The sequence below is a fragment of the Chrysoperla carnea genome, chromosome 3, assembly GCF_905475395.1.
Source record: "Chrysoperla carnea chromosome 3, inChrCarn1.1, whole genome shotgun sequence".
NCBI classification, from domain to species: domain Eukaryota; kingdom Metazoa; phylum Arthropoda; class Insecta; order Neuroptera; family Chrysopidae; genus Chrysoperla; species Chrysoperla carnea.
In genome coordinates this window covers 6856544-6879974 of record NC_058339.1, presented here as the reverse complement: position 1 = coordinate 6879974, position 23431 = coordinate 6856544, and the positions used below count along the sequence as shown (strand labels likewise).

General features: G+C 30.1%; 1 protein-coding gene across 1 annotated transcript in view; it reads left to right on the top strand.

Moving 5' to 3' along the window:
* The window catches only part of LOC123294568, a 190754-nt gene that overhangs the window by 44458 nt on the left and 122865 nt on the right, over positions 1–23431 (top strand). Inside the window, exons 2-4 of the mRNA XM_044875640.1 lie at positions 10176–12398; positions 12770–13884; positions 14753–14892. Of these exons, the coding sequence (XP_044731575.1) occupies positions 10176–12398; positions 12770–13884; positions 14753–14892 (3478 nt within the window). The remainder of the gene's footprint in view (positions 1–10175; positions 12399–12769; positions 13885–14752; positions 14893–23431) is intronic.

Genomic DNA, 23431 nt, shown 5'->3' with positions numbered 1-23431 from the left:
TTTCTTGTATTTTGATCCTATGCTTAAAGCCATTTTCTTAGAAGAATAAATTTGTTCTCTGTGTACAGTACATTGAAGTCGTAGTTGATTCTAAAGAAAAGTATAACAGACATGTGAAGACCGTAAATTGAAACAAATGTTTTGTGTGGTTCAAGAATATAATATACATACACTGCATTCCCTTGGGTCATATTATGTTTAATTTTTAAAACTTTTCAAACTAAATATACTGGTATATGCCTCAAATGAATTTGTTTGAAGTTGAATAATATTATCTGTTCATTGTTTTATAAATTCAATATTTCGACATTTTTTCCATTTTCTCTGTCTTATTTTTGGATGCAGATTGAGTTAAAATAACAATAATCCACACAAATAGTATATGAGACCTTATTTTAAGAAAGTTAACTGAATATTAGAAAGTTATTCTTTATAAAATGACAAACAATTTTTTTCGGAAAACTAATACCTAAATTCAGTGAATATTGAATGAATCCTGAAGATTTAACGTAGGGTAACAAATTAGGTTTTCTTTCAAAGCTAAAAGCTCGTCATCTTAAATTTTAAAAGAACTTTTCAAAAGAGAAACGAAAAAATCGTTGTGACGTCATATACTAATCAACATTATGACGTTACACGATCTTAACATAGCTAAGAACACTCCATTAAATTACCTTTCAAACGAAACAAAAAAAAAAATCAAAATCGGTTCATCCGTTTAGGCGCTACGATGCCACAGACAGACAGACTCACATACATAGCCGTCAAACTTATAATACTCTTTTTTTTTAGTTCTGGGGTAAAAAAAATACAGATATTCCAATGTTTTTATTTTTCACTTGTGTCTACATGACTGCCTATCATTTTATTTCATTTTAGAAATGTATCAATGAAATTTGGCAGACATAGATATATGGGTTAGTAAGCAATCAAATAAGTATTGTTTGCAAGTAGATAGATATCAGTACTAAGTATACCATGTGTGTTTGTACCATCTAGGGATATACATATCATGTATATAATACCTCTCGCTTAGATGCATTACTAAACGGATGTATTCTGTCATACTACAGATATGTATAAGCCTAGATGGTACAAACACACATGGTATAACATATTGATGTGAAAATTTTATTGTTTGAAACTATAACAAAATAATTAAAGTTTACTTTTAGTTTATTATTATTTCTTTTGTGCTTCACTACTTGTTATTGTTATTGTTAACATTTGATGGATGTTTAGTTGTTGTTTAAAGCTATAAAATTGTTCTTTTTATTTGATAAATGAAATATTTATTTAGACATGATGGTATAGTAACCTATATTTATCAACTTATAGTACAACAAATAATGTAGGTCACGCCTTCCTCCCAATGTTGGGTGTTCAATTTCGAGCCAAGAAATATTTGATATTCTATCAATCCTGTATAATTCAAACCAATTCAAGTTTCTTATGATTTTACAAAGAGTTATTAGATATATATTCTCAATTGAATATAAATCTCAATTAATCTTTTTATACCATGTATATATGAAATATATCATTATACCATGTCTGATATATATTATAATCGTGAAAGTTTGGATGCAATCGTGAATCTGTATGAAATTTGGCACAGAGATAGATTATAATCTGATAAAATCTGGATTTTATCCCGGTAAAATTTATGGTTCCCATGGGATAGATTTGATTTAATTTTTCAAAGAGCAAAGGATCGGCATGATTTGTATAGATAGTGATAGTTTAGGGATCAGAAAATGACATAGGCTAAATTTTATCCCGGAAAAATGCACGATTCTTATGAGACAGCATACAGAAACTGTGTTTTTAAAGGGTTTTGTAAAAGACTTGATTAATTTACACAGTAACGATAAAAACTTTCAAAATCTCTTGTAATCGCGGGGCGCAGCTTGTATGAAATATAAAGAGGTACATTAAGTTTAGTCCTAAGTTTGTAACGCTTAAAAATATTGATGCTACGAACAAAATTTTAGAATAGGTGTTCATAAAATCACCTAAATAGTATAGTTCCGGTAGTTCGTCTGTATGTCTGTCCATCTGTGAACACGATAACTCAAAACCGAAAAGAGATATCAAGCTGAAATTAATAATAAAAAATGAAATATTTAAACAAATTGGATTTTCCCTATAAAATATAAAAACAATTTTTCTTCATTTTTGTATTTATTTAATAATAATTTTTTTTTTCTTTTTTATCATCAACTTTAATTCAATTTGTTTTTCAATTTATTCATATATTTATGCTTCAATGAATTTTATAACACTTGATTATGAAATCCTTGAATTAGGCTCCTTTTGAATAATATATAAAGATAGATACATATAACACCATCGTCTTTGTAAATTACATTTCTTACAATACCGTACCAATGTACAAATAATGGTGTCTGTTGTAAAAGCTTATATAATACATAGAGCTTGAACAAAATATGTAGAACTGCTTTGTCAATGTGATCATATAGAGAGTGAACCATTTTAATCTATTATGACTAATAGTTCGTTTTGTAGTTAATCAATCAAATCATATTATTTTCTAATTGAGTTTTAGTTTATTTGCTGCATTGTTTATAGCTGACGCCATACTTGGAGTTAACTAATATTTCCTTCTTATCTTTGAATAATCCTCTATCCGAACATTCATTCAAAAAAGTACTTGAATAAAAGCAACGCTTCATTGCTAACCGTGATTTTTCTAATGAAATTTTCTTCTAGTACAAAACGTTTCCAAAGGAGTTGATTCTCATATCAATCATGCTATTGTTTTCTCTATCACCGTAAAATTTTTCTACTTGTATTCAAACTTTTCTAACCCCTTCTCAAGCTAACTTTGTGTTTATTTTGAATAATTTTAAGAGTTCTGGCTAAAAAACTTTTGGCATTCGACTCAGATTCATCCGAATAGAAAATGGGTCCGAAATTCTTCTCCAGTTACACTGAGAGTGTGAGGGGATTCTATTACAAAATGTATGCGAAAAGTCCGTCGAAAGTCAAAAATTTTCGAACTAAAATGACTGATAATGTATACGATTGATTTCAAACTTCCAACTGCCGTGATCCCTACATAGGTCCCATTATCTGCTTATAACCAAACACATCGTGACAGTAATGCCTTAGAACCCAATGATATCATCCATTTTACTAAAATTTGATTTAATATGAGCGTATTGTTTTGTAATAATATTCAAGCTGAGTTCAAGATCACGTAGTTAATGATGGATTGGCTTGAATGATTCAGGCTCACCACAAAATTTTATAAAACCAATGTCAAACATTCGTTAAGATGGAAGGTTTTTTTTATTATGAGTGTGTTTATGGCTCATATAATATTTTACATTTAAATATTTTATAGGTCAAATATGATTATAAAAAAATTAGAAAAAGATAATTTTCAGAAAATGAAAGAAATTGGAGATAATTATTAATTTTTTAAGGACAGGTGATATTCAATTCGGGATATTAATGTGGAAAAACGAAAGAGGAAAGCTCAATTATATTTTGTTTTAAAGTTGATTTTTCAAGCGTATCTAATAAACTCTTTCTGCTATAAAGCGTGGGGTGTTATGTTAAAGCACTTTTATAAAAATTAGATAGAACAAATATTCAGCACTCCACGTTTTTTAACATAGAAATTTAAACTACACTTACAATTGTTTTATTTTTTTTAGTCTATATGTTAATCAAGCATATTTTTATCGAATTTCTGAAGAAAATGAAGCTATTGCTTTTGTACTGATGATGGAATTTTGAAAAATTGAAAAATTTGAACATTTTATAACTTAAAACAGTAGTTAGAGTTTTAAATATCGAAAAATTGTTGATCGCAAATATTATTAAAATGACACAATGTTCAACAAGTATGATTCATGGAAATCTGTTCACCAAAAATAACTTAAAACGAAAAAGGATAAAGGAATATGACGTGTACCAACTTAACTGAATATTGTATGGAGTAATAATAGACTGTGTACTAATATGTTTGTGTAATATTGTTAAATTTATGAACAGGGAATAATGACCTTTATACAATAAACATTAACTATTAATAAATATAATTAGTTTTAAATCAGTGCGATCACGGTTCTTGTTATTAATTTCAATATTTATTCAATTTTACGTCTGTATACATATAGTAACACTGAACCTATACTTTTCTTACGAAAAATCGTTACAGAATTTTCAGCGCGTCTTTACATTTTTAAGCCCCATTTTTTAAAACCCTAGGATTTAAAAATTATAAGTTTGTTTGAGAATATATTTGTGAAATATAAAAGTATACAATTTTTTCGACATCTTCTACATTTTTCGTCATATATCGATTAATTTGTCATCCAGGGTCATGGTCCATGTGACTCAATATAGAAATCCAGCCTTTATATTATGGTAAACACAATAGACACATGCCATAAAATGGTAGCCATACATACCATTAATTATTTGGATAATTAATAGTAAAAAGATTGACGTGCCCGTTACATTTTGTCCCTGTACAAATAGAAAATAATAAAATGGGGTTTAACCTCCGTTTCTCTGACATATACGCCTATAACAGAGACCACCCACATCATTATTTGTAAATCTTTATTTATTTAACTTCATACATATTTAAAATTACATTTTGATGTGGGTGGATTCGGTTACTTCGTTCTTATCCAAGCGACGACAATGTGATCAATTCTACCGCCCCCATTAGGTTTGCTTTTTTTTGAATTGTTCTGCCGCTGCCTGGATTCGAACCCGCAACTTAAGTCTAAATAGACGAACAGTCTATCGCCTTAGACCGCTCGGCCATTTAGGCTTTTACAAAAAGAAAAACAAATGTCAAAAAAATGAGAGTACTTTGAGGAAAAAAAACAAAAACAAATGAAAACACACAGTTGACTGAGTTAATTGTTGAAATACCATGTATAGACAACTTTTCTGTCCACGATTTGTCATCATATGTAGGTAAGAATAATCTTACAACTTACCTCCAAACTCATCAAATAGCGTGATAGTAATACCTTAATAATTTTTGTATGCATGTTGTAATAAAAATCCACATCTGTATTTTGCAATAAAATCATCAATGTAGCAAGTCAAACTGAAAAAAACTATGACACAACATTTGAATTCCGTTTTATTGCATATTTATTGGATGAATTTAAGAATATGTTACATCTAGTCTTCAATTTTGAAAAAAGGCTTCCTTTTTTTTCGCACAAAATGGTTGCACAAAAATTTTTATTATAAAAGATAATTGATTGATAATTGGAAAGTTAGGTATGCCGTACGTAGGTTTTGGTATTCAATACCTACAAAGGTACATAGTTTACTTTTATTCAACAAAGAATAATTTTGAGATGTTGAAACGCAGTCCTTTTGGCACTCTCTGTTGATGACGTATTAATATGTAAACTATCAGTTGGTGACAGTTCAATGTACTGTTTACTACTTCAGGGGCAATACAAACGAATGTAGAAATTATAGCATATATCCATGGTAATACCATACAAAATATAAGTAATTAATACCATGCAGTATGTCAACAACCATACAGTATGTTAGCAATTAATTTGTAAAATAATGGTTTAGTTCAAATGTCCAGCCAATAAAGTTAGGGAAAAAAATATTTGAATCAAATTTCATGAATATTCCCTATTCTTGAAAAAGATTGACATAAATCTATGTGACAATATTCACACGTATTGAACTTATTTGACATGCCATTAACCAACACTGACATTCGTTTAGACGACCGACGCCAAAGCTCTTTATTACACAGACAGTTCAAATAACAGTGGTTGATTCTATATGTATGTATGGTATGATATATGAGTGTAATGTTATGAATGTAACATAGGAGACACTATTCCCTTGGGGATAATTTTATGCGCATGTTACATTTCCGGTCGATATTCGTAGACTATTCTATTATGTAGAAAATAAAAACTACCCACAAACTATAGCTGGCATATTCATTCATAGCGAGCTAGATTACCAACAAATAATATACAAACAAGTGAGGGGTGGTTTCCAATCATTTATTACATTAAGTTTTTTTTTTCTTTCTTAAAAATATTCTATATATAAGATTTTATGGCCACACAGAACAAAAATGTGAACTGGTAGTAGTCCGGGGCCAGGACTAAAGTCATTTTTTTCAGCTGTGATGTAAATTTTTCGCTAGATATAACGAATGTGCTTAATTCCGGGACCAGGACTCCACATTCTTGAAACCTATTAGAGCTAGGTTAATTTTAATGATAAATTTGAAAAGTATGACCCAAATTTAGTAGGATTACATACTTAGTTTATCAAAATCGGATAATATTTGGATGTGATAGAGCAAAATTAAATTTTTTGGATTTTGATGACGTCATAAAGTTAAAAAATTCGATTTTTTTGATAACACAGGCAAATTTTATCCGGTCTCAATGGAATTTTTTTTGAAACCCACTAATTTTGGGTCATTCTTTTCAGCTGTGATGTCATTTTTTTGCTAGCTATCACTTATGTGCTTGATTCCGGGACCAGGACTCCACTTTCTTGAAACCAATTAGAGCAAGATTAATTTTGATGATAAATTTCAAAAGTATGACCCAAATTTAGTAGAATTACATACTTGGTTTGTCAAAATCGAATAAAATTTGGATATGATAGAGCAAAATTAAATTTTTTGGATTTTGATGACGTCATCAAGTTAAAAATTCGATTTTTTTGATAACACAGGCAAATTTTATCCGATATCATTGGAATTTTTTTTGAAACCCACTAATTTTGGGTCATTCTTTTCAGTTGTGATGTCATTTTTTTGCTAGCTGTCTCTTATGTGCTTAATTCCGGGACCAGGACTCCACTTTCTTGAAACCAATTAGAGCAAGGTTAATTTTGATGATAAATTTGAAAAGTATGACTCAAATTTAGTAGGATTACATACTTTGTTTATCAAAATCGTATAAAATTTGGATATGATAGAGCAAAATTAAATTTTTTGGATTTTGATGACGTCATAAAGTTGATTTTTTTGATAACACAGGCAAATTTTATCCGATCTCAATGGAATTTTTTTTGAAACCCACTAATTTTGGGTCATTCTTTTCAGCTGTGATGTCATTTTTTTGCTAACTATCACTTATGTGCTTGATTCCGGGACCAGGACTCCACTTTCTTGAAACCAATTAGAGCAAGATTAATTTTGATGATAAATTTCAAAAGTATGACCCAAATTTAGTAGGATTACATACTTTGTTTATCAAAATCGAATAAAATTTGGATATGATAGAGCAAAATTAAATTTTATGGATTCTAATGACGCCATCAAGTTAAAAATTCTTTTTTTTTTTAAATACAAGACTAAGTGCAACGCTGGCGTACAAGAAAATACAGTTATCGCGTGTCAATTATTGCATAATCGAATTGTTGTGATAAGTAGTAATATACATATAGTCTCAAGTCTATTACATTTTCTCAAAGACGTTAAGAATTGCATGCACGCCATGTTAAATTGAAAACATCCTTGATAATTAAAATAAAAAAATGAAGAAGCACTTGCTAATACATGCAAGTGCAGTATGAAAAATTTAATAATACAAATTGTATGCATTGTGTTTGAGTTAAGTATTTATTGTATTCTGCATTCGGGTCGACGTTCAACATATGCAATGCACACAACATCTTCTGTGTTCTTATTCTTGTTCTTCTAATGTAGAGTGAACAAGTGAAAACAAACAATTGACTGAGTTAATTGTTGAAATACCATGCATAGTCAGTGTTGATTTCTTTATCACATTACACATACAAACATGTGACACATACGTAACTGATAATCAAGTATAGTACATTTTATAAAATTTCCGCCTAATTGGCGCCCCCACGGGTAAACAGTGATGTTTACGAAAAAATGTTTCAAACAAAAGTTGTTTAATTTTTGATAAGGAACATTTTTTACATTTAAACTTTTGTTCTATCTCGAACGGTTTACAAGATGGGTCCTACGGACCCAAGACCCAATTGACCTATGATGCTCATTTACGAACTTGACCTCACTTTTTACGTCCTGAGTACGCTGTAAAAATTTCAGCTCGATATCTTTTTTCGTTTTTGAGTTATCGTGTCCACAGACGGGCGGACGGACGGACAACCGGAAATGGACTAATTAGGTGATTCTATGAACACCTATACCAAAATTTTTTTCCTAGCATCATTATTTTTAAGCGTTACAAACTTGGGACTAATCTTAATATACTATGTATAATTCATATATACATATTATAAAAATGGAAACAGAGGAAAAATGAATGTAAGAAAAATAAAATGTCTATCTAGGGTGTCAAACCACCCCTCTCCCAATATTTTTTCAATAAAAATTTATTCGAGCCTTAAAAATGTCAGTAATTTTGATATTATAACAAAACGATTGGTGAAAATCGGAGTCCATTATCACATGTTATTCTCGAGAAATCAAAAACGAAAAATTTCTACGAATGAACGTAAAAAATCACTTATAGAATCTTTTTATTCTGGATTTTCGAGCCTGTTAAGATAACTTCCTTATACTTAAAATTACACAAAGTTAATTTTAAAATAAAATCTAGACTTTTTGTTTTCTCACAGTTTGTACTAATTGGTGTAGATATGGTTCTAAATTTGGTTTGCTAAACGTCAATGTTATTGAAGTTGAACTTGATCTTGAACTGTTCTCCATTATTTTTCTTATCTATTTTATAATTTTTCCTTATATGTCAATCAAATTCATTATTATTCTTAATCAGTTTTTGTTTGATCTGTTTCTTATTTGTTTAATCATTAATGTAATGTATTACCAACAAGGTGTGTTGTTTTTGTCATGATATCTCTAACAGGTCAGTTCATGTAATTATAGTTTTACATATTTATTTTATTTTTAATTATCATACTTTAAAAACAAATTACGTCAAGTGGTATGAAAATTATTAAAAATAAGTTGTAAACATATATCTAAAATATAAACTATCGAAAAACTTTACTGACTGAAAAAACACAAAATAAAAATATTTTTAACTAGCGTCCTGTCTCTCCAAATTATTTACAATTGCGACAAAAATCCTCAGTCGATTGGTAAAAGTTGAAACAAGTGAAAACAAACAAATGTCTGAGTTAATTGTTGAAATACCATGTATAGACAGTGTTTGAGATATTCGTTTTAATTGTAAAATAAAAATGTGTATTTTTGTTGTATTTCTATTCTCTTTAGTAGTAATGTTGTATTTGTAGGCAACTTGTTATACGAATCTGTAAATGAATAAGTGTATAACAAAAAATAATAATTTTTATACCGTATATCTTGTTATATATGAAATATATATCAAGGTGAACTAATTTTAGTCCCAAGTTTGTACCGCTTAGAAATTTTAATGATACGACGAATAAAATTTTGGGATAGATGCCAAAAATAAACAGAGGTATCGAGCTGAAATTTTCATAGCGTACTCAAGATGTAAAAAGTTAGTTTGAGTTTGTAAATGATAATTCAATTAAGACATAGTTCAATTGAGTCTTGGGAATGCAGGACCCATCTTTTAAAGTGTTAGAGATAGAGCAAAAGTTTAAATGTAAAAAATGTTCCTTATAAAAATAATAAACAACTTTTGTTTGTTTATCTGTGGAGGTGCAAATTAGGACTTAATTATGGTGTTCGGAAAACGAAAAAAAATTCTAGAAAATTTCGAAAACCAAACAAATGGCTGCCGAAAGGCCACTATAATTGTGGTGGTTTTTTTAATTTATGCAGGGTATTTCAACAGTTAACTCAATCAATTGTTTGTTTTTATTGTATTTATATTCTGTTTAGTAATAATATTGTATTTGTAGGCAACTTGTTATACGAATCTGTAAATGAATAAGTGTATAACAAAAACTAATAATTGTTATTGTTGCGTTTAACTCAATATTATTTAAACAATTATTATTTAATTGTTTAAATAATACTTTAAACTTATAGAAATAGAGCAATGCTTTGGGCATCCTGTACATTAAATAGAAAATTCGAACTGATTTTTAACTATTCTGAATTTAAATTATTGATTATTTTTTAAAATACAAATTTGTAACTTAAACTTATTATGAACTATTTCAAAGTGTTTTTTTTTTTTTGTTTTTTAAATATTACTAATTGAGTTTTTTGTTCTTTGTTACAGCCTGCAACCAAAGAGAGTCGAATTCCGCAATTGGGATTTAGTAGAACAATAGCACCACGATCTAGTCGAATACCATTAGATGGCACCATAATATTTCCATCAAGATCCATACCTCGACCACAGACAATTACCACATCACAAATATCACCAACATCAAATGTAAATAATAAAACAAGTAATCTGAATCAGACGACAACGATCTTTCAGCAACATCAAAAAGTGTTCAATTCAACGTTCAAACACAGCAACAATGAAGCTACTGCATCGCCAACTTCGCAGCATACAACGTCACGCTCATTGAATTCAAGTTTAAATAGTACAATTACTTTTGACAACGTATTAAATTCAACATTTCAAAACGATTCATTAACGGATGATTCAGCATCCTCTGCATCATCCGATAAAAATTGTACAGTAATTCGAAATAAAAGTCAGAATAATGCTGTCTCACCTTTTAACGACAAAAAGGTGAATTTATTAGCAGATATCCAAAAACATGAACCAAAAAAATTAGACCAAAAACATATTGGAGAACAGGTTGTTATCGATGGCACCGAATTGGGCACACTAAAATTTGTTGGTCAAGTCCAATTCGATTCTGGTACTTGGTGTGGTATTGAACTAAATAATCCAGTTGGAAAACATGATGGCATGGTTAAAGGTATCCGTTATTTTCAATGTCGAAAAAATCATGGTATTTTAGCACCATTATGTAAAGTCGATATAGTTACAACCGATGCAAAATCAAATTTTGAAAAGTTAAAATCGAAATTTGAATGGTATGCCTCGAAATTTCCAACACCGATTACGAAATTTAATCGAAAACATTCACCATTACAACGAAAAATTCCACAAACGGATGAAACGGTTATTTTGGGGGGACATGATACCGCTTCTGGACCTTGTAGTTTAATTGAAATACCAAACACGCCATTGAAAGATGAAACCATTGTTAAACATTCAGAAGATGGAATTTTATTATCGAATCTTAATGAACGTAGAAGAACTTATACAATAGAAGAACCAGAAACCACAACTACGACTTTTATCACCCAAAATGATGAAACTTATCCAATTACGCAAACTCCAAATGATGATACTTACCCCATAAACATCGACAATCATAATCAAACCATTATCTTGGATACTTGTCAATCAGAACCGATTATATCGGATAATAATCGAACTAAAATTATACCTCAATTAAAGGAACCGTTGGAAGCGAAACGTAAAAATTCGTTAAATTCAACGTTTAATTTTGAGCATGCAAATAAAACGAGTCCGTTATTATCACACCCATCGTTCGATTGTGATGACTCGTTAGGAATTTTAACGCCGAATCAAATGTGTATACCAAAAACACCATCAACAGATGATTTACGAGACGTATTATTCGAATGGCGACACAGTGAAGAAGATTCAAAAATTTCGATTACAAATGAATGTTCGTCAGTTAAATCGACAATTAAAAATGCGTTGTTATTAAAACGATCGTTACCAATTAGTTTACTTGATCCAAAACGAAAAAATTCATTTGATGTACACTTGAATCGAAAAAGTCCACTTATTCCAAGTCCGTGCGAGGAATCATTAGGAATTTTAACACCAAATCAAATGGCAAAATTACCATCGACTGATGATTTACGTGATGTTTTAACGAAGTGGCAGAAAGATGAAGATTCGAAGGTGACTCCAAATGAAAGTAAAAAAGTTAAGTTACCAATCAATTTACTCGATCCAAATACTCATTTAAAACGAAAAAGTACGAGTGGGAAGAGTCCTATTATTTCTAGTCCAGCTGGTTTATGTAGTCAAAATTCGTTTGAATGCGATGAATCGTTAGGAATTTTAACACCGAATCAGATGTGTATTGTAAAAACACCATCAACAGATGATTTACGTGATGTGCTGTTTGAATGGCGACGATTTGATAAAAAAGAAACTTCAAATGTACGTGAAGGAGTTGATCGTTTGGAACAACCTTTGGAGACTGAATCATATGAAGCATTTATAAATCGACCATTACCTACAAGTGAGATTTCTATGTTAAGTCCGAATGTGCCTGATAGCAGTTTTGCTGCTGATATAAGTCTGGAAATTTTGAATGATGATATTTTGAATGGAACACATTTTCTTACCGATAATTCTATAAGTAATTTAGATACTACGATCAATATGGATTTACCATTAGATATCGATTTCGATAAAGGAAGTTTAAAGCAGGTTGGTAAAATTAATATCACTTTGCGATACGTTTTCTATGAAGTTTAAGCCTTATGAATAAAGTCTCTCCCTTCACCAAACCTCGCAACACTTGATTTGTGTCATGAATTTTTTGTCTGTGGCTGAAAACTAGAAGAAAAAAATTCCCATTAACTTGCCAGGCTGAAAAGTTCTTAACTTGGCACATTCAATCAGTTGATGACACTCCAGACCTTTTTATAGGTCAAGTCCGTCTGTCAAATTACTCAGGCTTCTTCTGTACACTTTCAAGAACAGGTACATATCAAGAAAAGTAGAAGAAATGATTAAAAAAACTAGAAAATGCCTAAGTATTGACCTTAATTAACGTCTATTATTTTTTATTTTCATAGGTTTTGCGTTGTGAACAAACGCCATCTCCTGAAGAATTACCTTTAGATCCTGTCGAAGTGAAAACGGAAACAGGTGAACCTGTCTCAACTAATTCAGAATCGAAAACCAAGTCATCAGTTACAAAAACATTTAATAGTTTTATAATGAGTGTAACGAGCATTACAAGCTTGGATAATGGGTACCAAGGCGATGGTGAAATGTCTCGTCCGGCTAGTCGTGGAGGTGATCATTCGCCAACTGTTCATAAACCAACCAACCAATGTTTGGCTGCCGCAATCAATAATCAATGGCAACAACGGGCTCCAGTTTCAAGGCGTCCAGATCCAATGACTGATTCCGATTTTTTCACAGAAAGTGATGCAGATGGTCACGATGAAAACGCTCCAAAGGGTGATCGAAAAGTTCAAGTAATTGATGGACAATTGTATGGATTAAATGCATTGAATCCACAACCAGCCGGCGAAGAAATTTTTGTGAATAATCAAAATCGTGTTGGCGAAGAAATGGATTCTAGTGGAATATTCACTGATTTAGATACAAACACACGAAACGATGAATTATCAGATGAAACTCCAAGAAGAAGATCTCATCATGAAGATCAAACACCATCAGATATTTCCAGTAAAACAATATCCGAAAATAGTCAAGAACGACAAAATGAACAAAACGAAACTATTCAAAATACATCCCAAATTGAAACTACGATATCGATAACACCGACTAATGTTGAAACGGAATCGAAATCTTCACCTGGTTCTTGTCAATCTAGTCCTTCAAGAAAATCTATTACTAGTCCAAAATTGATTAAACCAAAAGAAGATAATAATACACCAACGAAAAAATATAAAATGCCACGTCGTAATGTTGTTTCAAAGGTTAAAACAATGTTAGAAACAACACCGAAAACAAATAGTATTGAAAATCAAGAAAATCGTAAATCATCGAAGAAAAATGGTAAATGGGATGTTGTTATGAGTAAAATAACAGATTCGAAACCGAAATTAAAAGAGGTTAAATCTAAAGTTGCTTGTGGTTTGAGTAATGATAATCGAGTATCAATGATTCCGAAAATTGGAAATACACAACAAACTAATTCGAATACGAAATTGAAGAGGTGAGTTTTATTTAAAAATTTAATTCTACCTATTTAAGACCTCTCTCAAATAGAAGATGTGATTTGATGTGAGCTAGCGGATTGCTGCACGGTCTCTATTTCTATACTTAACCACCCTAGTCAGATAGAAATTGATCTTCCGAATAAAAATTTCGTGTTGGACAAGTAATAGTTTTTTTTCGTAATGATCGCCACAGAAATTTTTTCAAAATTGAATAAGTTATTCCACCGTTTTTCTTTGCGTTTTCACGATTTTATCATGCTACTAAGATATAATTTAGGCCAGTATCACGGAAGTCAAAATCGATCTCGTTTTAAAAGAAAATTGCGAAAGACTGAAAGTAATTAGGTACTTAATAAAACGAAACGTAAACGTAATTAGGTACGAAATCACGAAAATTTACAAAAAGATACCATTAAAAGCTAATATTTGAGTCTCGAACGGGTTGTCTGCGAATCATCAGATCGAGGAAATAAATGACGAAAAACGGCCAACTTCAATTTTTTCGTGATAAAACCGTGTTTTCTCGTAAAGTTTCCATCCGATTTGACTCCAGCTAGTCTAATTTTTCCCTACTTTTTTATTAAATTGCTTTTTTTGTCTTTTTTTTTTTTGCAAAAACCCATTTTTTTGTATCTTTTCGATTTAAAAAGTAATTTCCTACATTTTCATTTATTCCAAAGTATTTTTTCTTGAAAACTATTATTTTTCTCCTAGATATCGCGTTAAAAAACATGATGGATTAATTTTTTTTAATACTGCTTCGCGGATATTCCTGTAATAAGCCTATTTGCCTGACTATCTTTATTCCTCTTTAAAATTTTCCAAAGAAATACATAGTTACTAACATGCTTTATTTTGATTTAGACGAACGCGTACTTTAAAACCGAATACGAATGGAAATACTCAAACTGAGAGTATCCATAGCTCGCTCAGTGATATAAGTAACAGTGGCAGTTTACCAGTTCGATCTTTATCGGAAACAGCAAATCTTCAATCTTTCAATCGTAAGTACACACATTATTATTAATTTTTAATTATTATGGTTTTTTAATTTTTCGTTTTCTTAATAAATAATAAATTGTTAATTAATTAAACACTTCATGTAAAAAATTAATATATAGGCAACTTGTATTACATATATGTTATACATATATACAGTACCGTCTCTTAGAGTATTCTAGGTATGGGTTTTTCTAGACGTATTATATATTTTTCCTATATTAATAAAATATTTTCATAAAAGTTTGTTTAATCTTCGTAAAACGGATGTCGGATGGGTAAATAAAATCAATAATAGTAGTGAATGAATGAAAACTGGAAATTGCATAATATTTGAAGCTAAGCGTAGTTATGTTATCTAATTATTGAATTCTATTTCACATTTCCATCTCCATCTACATTTGTATATTGAATATGAATATAAAATATAAATCATAAACATATTCACACAAGTGTGGATAACGGTTTCATCGTTAAATAATTTAAATAATGTAATAATGTACTAATCTCATCGTATCATATCGTATCGTATGCATTAAATTTTATGTAGACAGAAATATTGTTTCAAATAATACCAATCAAATATTATAACGTGGACAAAAATCACTGTCAAGAGATCTGCACTTCTGGGCAGTGGTGCTGTCAAGCAAATGTATCCAAAATTATTAATTCAATCAAATTGTTACAAATCGGGTTTTTTTTTTATACCATGTAAATATGAAATATATCAAGGTATATTAAGTTTAGTTTTAAGTTTGTAACGCTTAAAAATATTGATGCTATTATTATAATTCTGATGACGTCATAAAGTTAAAAAATTCGATTTTTTTGATAACACAGGCAAATTTGATCAGATCTTATTGGAATTTTTTTTGAAACCCACTAATTTTGGGTTATTCTTTTCAGTTGTGATGCCAATTTTTCGCTACCTATCTGTTATATCCTTAATTCCGGGACCAGGACTCCACTTTCTTGAAAACAGTTAGAGCTAGGCTAATTTTGATCACAAATTTGAAAAGTATGACCCAAATTTAGTAGGAATACATACTTGGTTTATCCAAATTGGATAAAATTTGGATCTGATAGAGCAAAATTAAATTTTTTGTATTTAGATGACGTCATAAAGTTAAAAAATTCGACTTTTTTTCTAACACAGGCAAATTTCATCCGATGTCATTGGAATTTTTGCTGAAACCCACTAATTTTGGGTTATTCTTTTCAGCTGTGATGTAAATTTTTCGCTACCTATCTCTTATGTCCTTAATTCCGGGACCAGGACTCCACTTTCTTGAAAACAATTAAACCTAGGTTGATTTTGATCTCAAATTTGAAAATTATGACTCAAATTTAGTAGGATTACATACTTGGTTTATCAAAATTGGATAAAATTTAGATGTGATAGAGCAAAATTATATACTTACCAACGGCGCTATGTACTCTCGTTATGGCCCTGCCATTAGTATATGAGCTGTACTTTTTAGTGAATTCGATATAATTTATGTAAATAAATAACTACAACAACATTATTACTGCCGTTGTCTTAAAAAACAAAAATTCTTTTATTTTGTAGAATAAATTTGTTTTTAGTTTTAAATAAATGTTTTTAAAAACAAGTATCTATTCGTTTCGTACACAAATATGTTTCCAAATAGAATGAAAAACGTGAATATGTTTTTTAAACTGTTTCAAGTATGCACGATTCTTCTTAACTCTTGTTTTTTTTTTATTAAGTTAGTTGTTCAAAACTTCGAAATAACGTAAACTTTGTTTTTTTGTTACAAAAAAGGATAAAAATTTGATAATACAAAAAACCTTCCATCTACCGTATGAAATTCGATTCTTACTATCGGCACAGGAAACGTACTTGACACAAGCATAAGGTTAGCAGTGGCTAATTGCCAAGCTTAACTCTTTTAGTAATCTGAGTTTAACTCTTTTATTAATGAGTATATTCCTTTCTCTTTGTAAGCCATTCTTTATACCAAAATTTGCGTTTCCCCTTCATTTTATATATTAAACTTTATGATCACTAACCAACCGACTAAGCACTCGCTTTGTCATCTTGGTTTCTTACCATTTTTTCTCGACTGAGTAGAAATCTCCCTTTTCGGTTTACCGTAACGTGTATGTGCTCTAGCCACACAAGTATATCGGTACGTGTATGGCCTCCCTTACCCTTTTTTTCATCAGTACCTCCCAACCAGCAAAAAAATAAGAACGATAACATGCGATAAGGAATATAATTGCAAAAAATAGTGAATGAAATTTGTAGCTGGTTAGCTGGTTTCTACCTTTATTTCGTGTTACATTGACCTATAACTTACCGTATTGTATAATAAAGTCGTATAACCAGGAACCAATACTACTTGAAAGTCGTCTGTTTGTGTACTATATCATTTGCCGAACATACCCGATCTGTTTACATCATTACAATACAAGTGATGTTCAACTCTGTCTGCACTGCACCATACACCACTATTCAACTACAAACTACAAACTACAAACTACACATTAATAAAGTAATAACCTAGCTTTGTTTATTCAAATAAAAGAAACAAATTCAATTCAACACAATCATTAGAATTATTTCTATCTTTGTCTCAGAAGTACATTTCGAAAAAATGGATACATAATCATTTGTACTGTTTCGTATTTATTCGGTGTTTGTTTTGACCGCATACTGGAAAGTCGATTTATACACATGGTCTTAGTGCAATGTTGACATTACTACTTAGTGGTATGAGCTAAAAAAGTGTTAGACAATCCTAAAGTGTTTTTGTTCTCGAAATATTATGACTTTTGTGTGATGTTTTTTTTTGCTTGGAAGTGAAGTGACAAATAGGGTTGAAGTGTGTTTTAAATTATTGTGATTTTTTATCAACGTGTGTTTTTTTTTTTTTAATGTGAAAATTTTTGTTTATTAATATTTTAAATGTTATTTCATATAGAAATATGGTAAAAGAAAATTTAGTCTTTTTCAAGAAAATATTTTTAACACGTGTATATTTTGGAACATGCGTGAAAGTGTTATAGGAAAATTATTTACTGTTTTATTGATAATTTTCGTTAAATATTTAGAAATCAATTCTAGTTGTTGTCTTGAAAAAATGAAAACTGTTGATTTGAGCTTTAAATATTAAAAATAATTTTGAGCAATGTTTTTCATTCTTTCCGCGATATGCAAACGGTCTAATTCTTTTTTTATTTGGAATGTAATAAGTTGGAATTAATCATTTTTTAAATTTTTACCTGTGAAATGATCTTAATGGAACTTAAGAAAATCTTCACCTTAAGGTTCATTTTCTGGGTAAAGTCTAGACTGTTTTTATATTTAATTTATGTAAACAAATAAATCGTCGGGGCAAAGCTAGTATATCCGAGATCTAACAGTATCTTGAATTTGATTAATAAGTTAGTATTATTGAGCTATCAAGTTTTGGATTAATCTTGGATCGTTGCAACCTCGTTAGAAAGGATTCTAATTTGTGCCAAAAGAGATCTTCGTTTCAAAGTTTTTAGCTTCTTGACAACCACTTTCTTTATAAAAACAACCTAAGTGCGAGAGGGTTAGGGACAATGGGTTAGATCAATAAATGGTTTACGTCTAGTAATAAAATTTTTTTTAAAACTTGGAAATTTTTTATCAACAATATTGATTTTACAAACTCAAATTATTCATTGTTGCACATGCTCGTTTTAAAATAAACTTTTTTGGCATTCTACATAATAAAACGTATTGAAGAATACTTTTTTTTGAAAGTTTGGCAAATGTTCCAAAATATTTTCATTGTCATTAATATCTACGATTAAAATAGTACAAGAGGCCATATCACTAAATCCTGCTTCATATCTTTTCTAGATACAGAGTAAGACAAATTTTCAACGTAAAATTTCTTTTTTAGGGTTAGTTTTCTGGTATTTGTTGTTAACTCATGATTGCTGTTGACTTTTAATAATATTACAATATATTTTGATAGGCGATACGGGCAAAGAGTATAAGATAGAGAAGAAAGTGTAGAGTATACGTTCACGAATGTCATCTGGGATTTGGGTGCTGTAAATATGACTGTATTTACAACAGAATCAGTACAAGTTATTACGATATTATTACAGCAGAGTGGCGGAATGAAATCGTTCTTGGCTCACATTGTCAATAATGAGAACCTTCTCTTTTATTATACTCTTTCGTTACGGGCTAAATGATCCCCTTTATAAAAAAAAATGATCCCTAAATGATCCCATCATTTGTTGTATGTTGGTTTAAATGATTTTATGAGTGGTTTTTATACCATGCATATATGTAATATGCAAGGTATACTAAGTTTAATCCCAAGTTTGTAACGCTTAAAAATATTGATGCTAAGCAAAAAATTTTGGATAAGGTGTTCATAAAATCGCCTAATTAGTCCATTTCCGGTTGTCTATCTATCGTCTGTCCGTCTTTCATCACGATTACTCAAAAACGAAAAGAGATATCAAGCTGAAATTTTTATAGCGTGCTTAAGACGTAAAAAGTGAGGTCAAGTTCGTAAATGAGCAACATAGGTCAATTAGGTATAGAGTCCGTAGGACCCATCTTGTAAACCGTTAGAGATAGAACAAAAGTTTAAATGTAAAAAATATTCCTTATAAAAAAATAACCGACTTTTGTTTGAAACATTTTTTCGTAAATATCACTGTTTACCTGTGAGGGCGCAAATTAAGCGTAAATTGTATAGTATGTAATTATGGGAATATCAGTTATGTATGTGTGACATTAATGTATGTCTAATGTGATGGAGTCATCAACGCAGTCTATGCATGGTATTTCAACAATTAACTCAGTCAATTGTTGGTTTTCACTTGTTATGTTTACATTAATCGTTGAGAGAACAAAAAATAAATATTTTACCCACCTGTAATACAAGGCTGGTTTATTAATGCGACAATAACAGGGCTTAGTGTGATGGCCTCTTGCTTGCATAAAATCATTTATTTTTTTGAATCTTATGTTCTGTCTGCTGACATAATGAATATTTAGGTATTAAAGTAACTGACATAGCTCTAAAAGTGCATGCAAAATATTTTTTTTTTTTTTTTGAATTTGTGAATATGAGACAATAAATAAACTATGGCCTTATTTTTTTTAAAAAGAATAAATAATTAAATACGACAAATACCTCATATTATTATAATGAACGGAACTATACAATTTTTATTTTTTCATTTTTATTGAATTAAATGCTGTTAAAAGCAGGTTTTGTAATAAGAATGTGTGTACCTTTACATGAATAATTATATTAACTGAATTGTCCTTCAAATCAAATGTGCTTGCCATTCGTGTTTTATTTTTGTTTGCTTTTTATTTTAAAATAAATCTCTGATGGTCTGTATTCATTATATGAAAAAATCGAGAAAAACGCAAAAAATAATTTTGCTCTGGAATTTCAGAAAACTTGGTGGATGGGGTAATTTTGATCCAAAGATCCAGAGTTTCTGAGAGATCGCAATATTTGGATCGATTTTAGTCCGTATCTCAAAAACTATTCGACCAGTCATTAAATACACCCGATTTTTGTATTTTTTGGGTCAAAATTACCTTATATACTGAGTTTTATCGAAATTGGAGATAACAAAATTTTTTGGATTTTTTTTAAGGGGTACCCCTTTGTAAAAATCGAGAAAAACGCAAAAAATAATTTTGTTCTGGAATTTGATGAAACTTGGTGGATGGGGTAATTTTGATCCAAAAAATGTAAAAATCGGGTTAATTTAATGATTGGATGCAGAGTTTTTGAGATATCGCAGTATTTGGATCGATTTTAGTCTGTATCTCTAAAACTATTCGACCAGTTAACAAATGCACCCGATTTTTGTACTTCTTAGGTCAAAATTACCTTAAATACTTAGTTTTATCGAAATTGGAGATCAAAATTTTTTTTTCGAAATTTTGCAATTTTTTTTTCCCTTTGTAAAAATGGAGAAAATCGGAAAAAAATATTTTGTTTTGGAATTTGATGAAACTTGGTGGATGTGGTAATTTTGATCCAAAAAGTATAAAAATCGGGTTCATTTAATGATTGGATGCAGAGTTTCTGAGATATCACAATATTGGATCGATTTTAGTCCGTATCTCAAAAATTAGCAGACCAGTCAACAAATGCACCCGATTTTTGTACTTTTTGGGCCAAAATTACCTTATATACTGAGTTTTATCGAAATTGGAGATCAAAAAATTTTTTCGAATTTTTTGCAATTTTTATCATTTAATACAGGTACATATTTATAGATGACCTCTATATGTAATTTCCACTGAATCCGACCCTGAATTTAAATATATATTATTTTCTGAATTAATTAAAAATAACTACAAAATTATTTATAAAAATTAATTTCTCCTTTTATGGCTGCTTGTTTAATTATTTTTACTTTATTTTTCTGCATTATATCGATTATAGTTGGGGGTTGTTGTGAAAGATGAAATGTTTCGACATATCGTCGACATATATAGAAGACTAAGGTTATGAATATTTTCTTAGTCTCGCCAAGGTTCGATCAACACCTAACTGTCATTGTTTATATAAGAATGTTTAAATTCCAATTATTATAATTTAATTAGTGATATTTGATTCCTATTGTATCAAAAAATTATAAAAATTAAAACCATCTTCGAGCCTCCACCTCTTTTGATCTTACTTAAGTGTAAAAAAGTCATAATTCATTGAGTATTTCAGAAAAGATGGCCATGAATTGTTTTACATTTACTATTTTAAATTTTATAAAAATCTTTAGTTTATGGTTCCAAATGATGATCATAGATGGAGACGTAAAATGTTGTACAGTTTTAAAATCCATTCGCTGATTTTTTCGTGAAATGAACTAAGAGCCAGCGCTTGCCAGACATACGTTAAAGTATAAAATCTGAAATTTTTTTTGCGTATTTTCACTGGTGTAGGGACCAATCTTTGGGGGCTACAAACCTTGACTAACGGTTCCTTCGGTAGGTAGCAGGTAATCAGGGGCGCAGTACCCGAGCTCTCTCACGTTAAAGTATTAAAGCTGAAATTCACACAGAGTGCTCAAATGACCATTTTAAGTCAATATTGAAAAAGACAGATCAATCCGAAGGGGCTAACACTCCCCCAGACGTGGTAGAAGGTCAAATGCAAAAATACACAATTATCTACATTTTCTTCCATGATTATGAACTTATTTCACTGCAAGAGTTATTTTATTATTTAAATATGTTCAGTATCACGTACTGAATGTAAAAGCACAAAATCCTTACAAAAATAATTGGGGGAAGTGCCTCCATTTTAAGGAAAACCGTTTTAGGCTATATCTCCATAACCGTGCGCTTTAGACCAAAAATGGTAATAACTTTTATTGTAGATAATTAAATTACCTACTTTTTTGTAAACTAATTTTTTTTGTATCACTAACCGTTTATGACTTATACAACTATGACGATTTACTTATTGAATATTTGACCGATATGTTTTCTAATGCTAGTTGGATGGATTGATATGTCTTTTTCAATATTGACTTAAAATGGCCATTTGAACACTCTGTGTGAATTTCAGCTTTTATACTTTAACGTGAGAGAGCTCGGGTACTGCGCCCCTGATTACCTGCTACCTACCGAAGGAACCGTTAGTCAAGGTTTGTAGCCCCCAAAGATTGGTCCCTACACCAGTGAGAATACGCAAAAAAAATTTCAGCTTTTATACTTTAACGTATGTCTGGCAGAGGCACTGGCTCTTACTCTAAAAGCGTAACAAACAAACAAACAGACATCCTTACTTTCACATTTATAATATATAGGAATTTTTTATTTTGAAATTATTTAACGGGCAGTTTGATACTTTTACAGGCAGTTTAGAGTATTATACAATTATACATAGTTTAGAATTTGGTTGTTGATGCCGAATTTAAAATTTAAATACAATTTATATTTAAATAACGTTTGTACGTGAGTAAAGGTTGTATTGAATATTTTAATGGAATTCTTTTCACGTATACAAATGTTTAAAACAAACGGCGTGTGTTTGCTTTAAATAAAGTGTTTTACGATAAATTGAATCTGAATTGGACGTACAAAAATGAATATCGAACAATTAAGCCAAATATATTATATAATTAATCCAAAAATACTATTTAGTAATTATGAATTTTGATTCTTTTATTAAATACATTTTTTAATAGGAAATATGAATTCGGGTTATGTAAATGAGACCTTCATTATTACTTCACTCATAAAAAACAAAATTTTGATAATACAAAATACAGAACCTAATACGATTTTGAAAAACTAAAACTTACTTTATTGTTTTTTAAGAGATTTCCGAACTAAATAATCGAAAATACTACCTATATAGCCCCATCACAAATCAACTCATTGATCTATGGAAATTGTAAGGGACTTCTAGACGAGCTAGAGAAACGTGGTTTTCGGCGTTTGATGCAAAATTGCTTGAAACTTACGAGAAAACTTACTTTTTCCTTGAAAACCCCCGGAAAATGGAAAAAGTTTCCCCCAAAAATTTTCTGCTCTATGGTTTGATT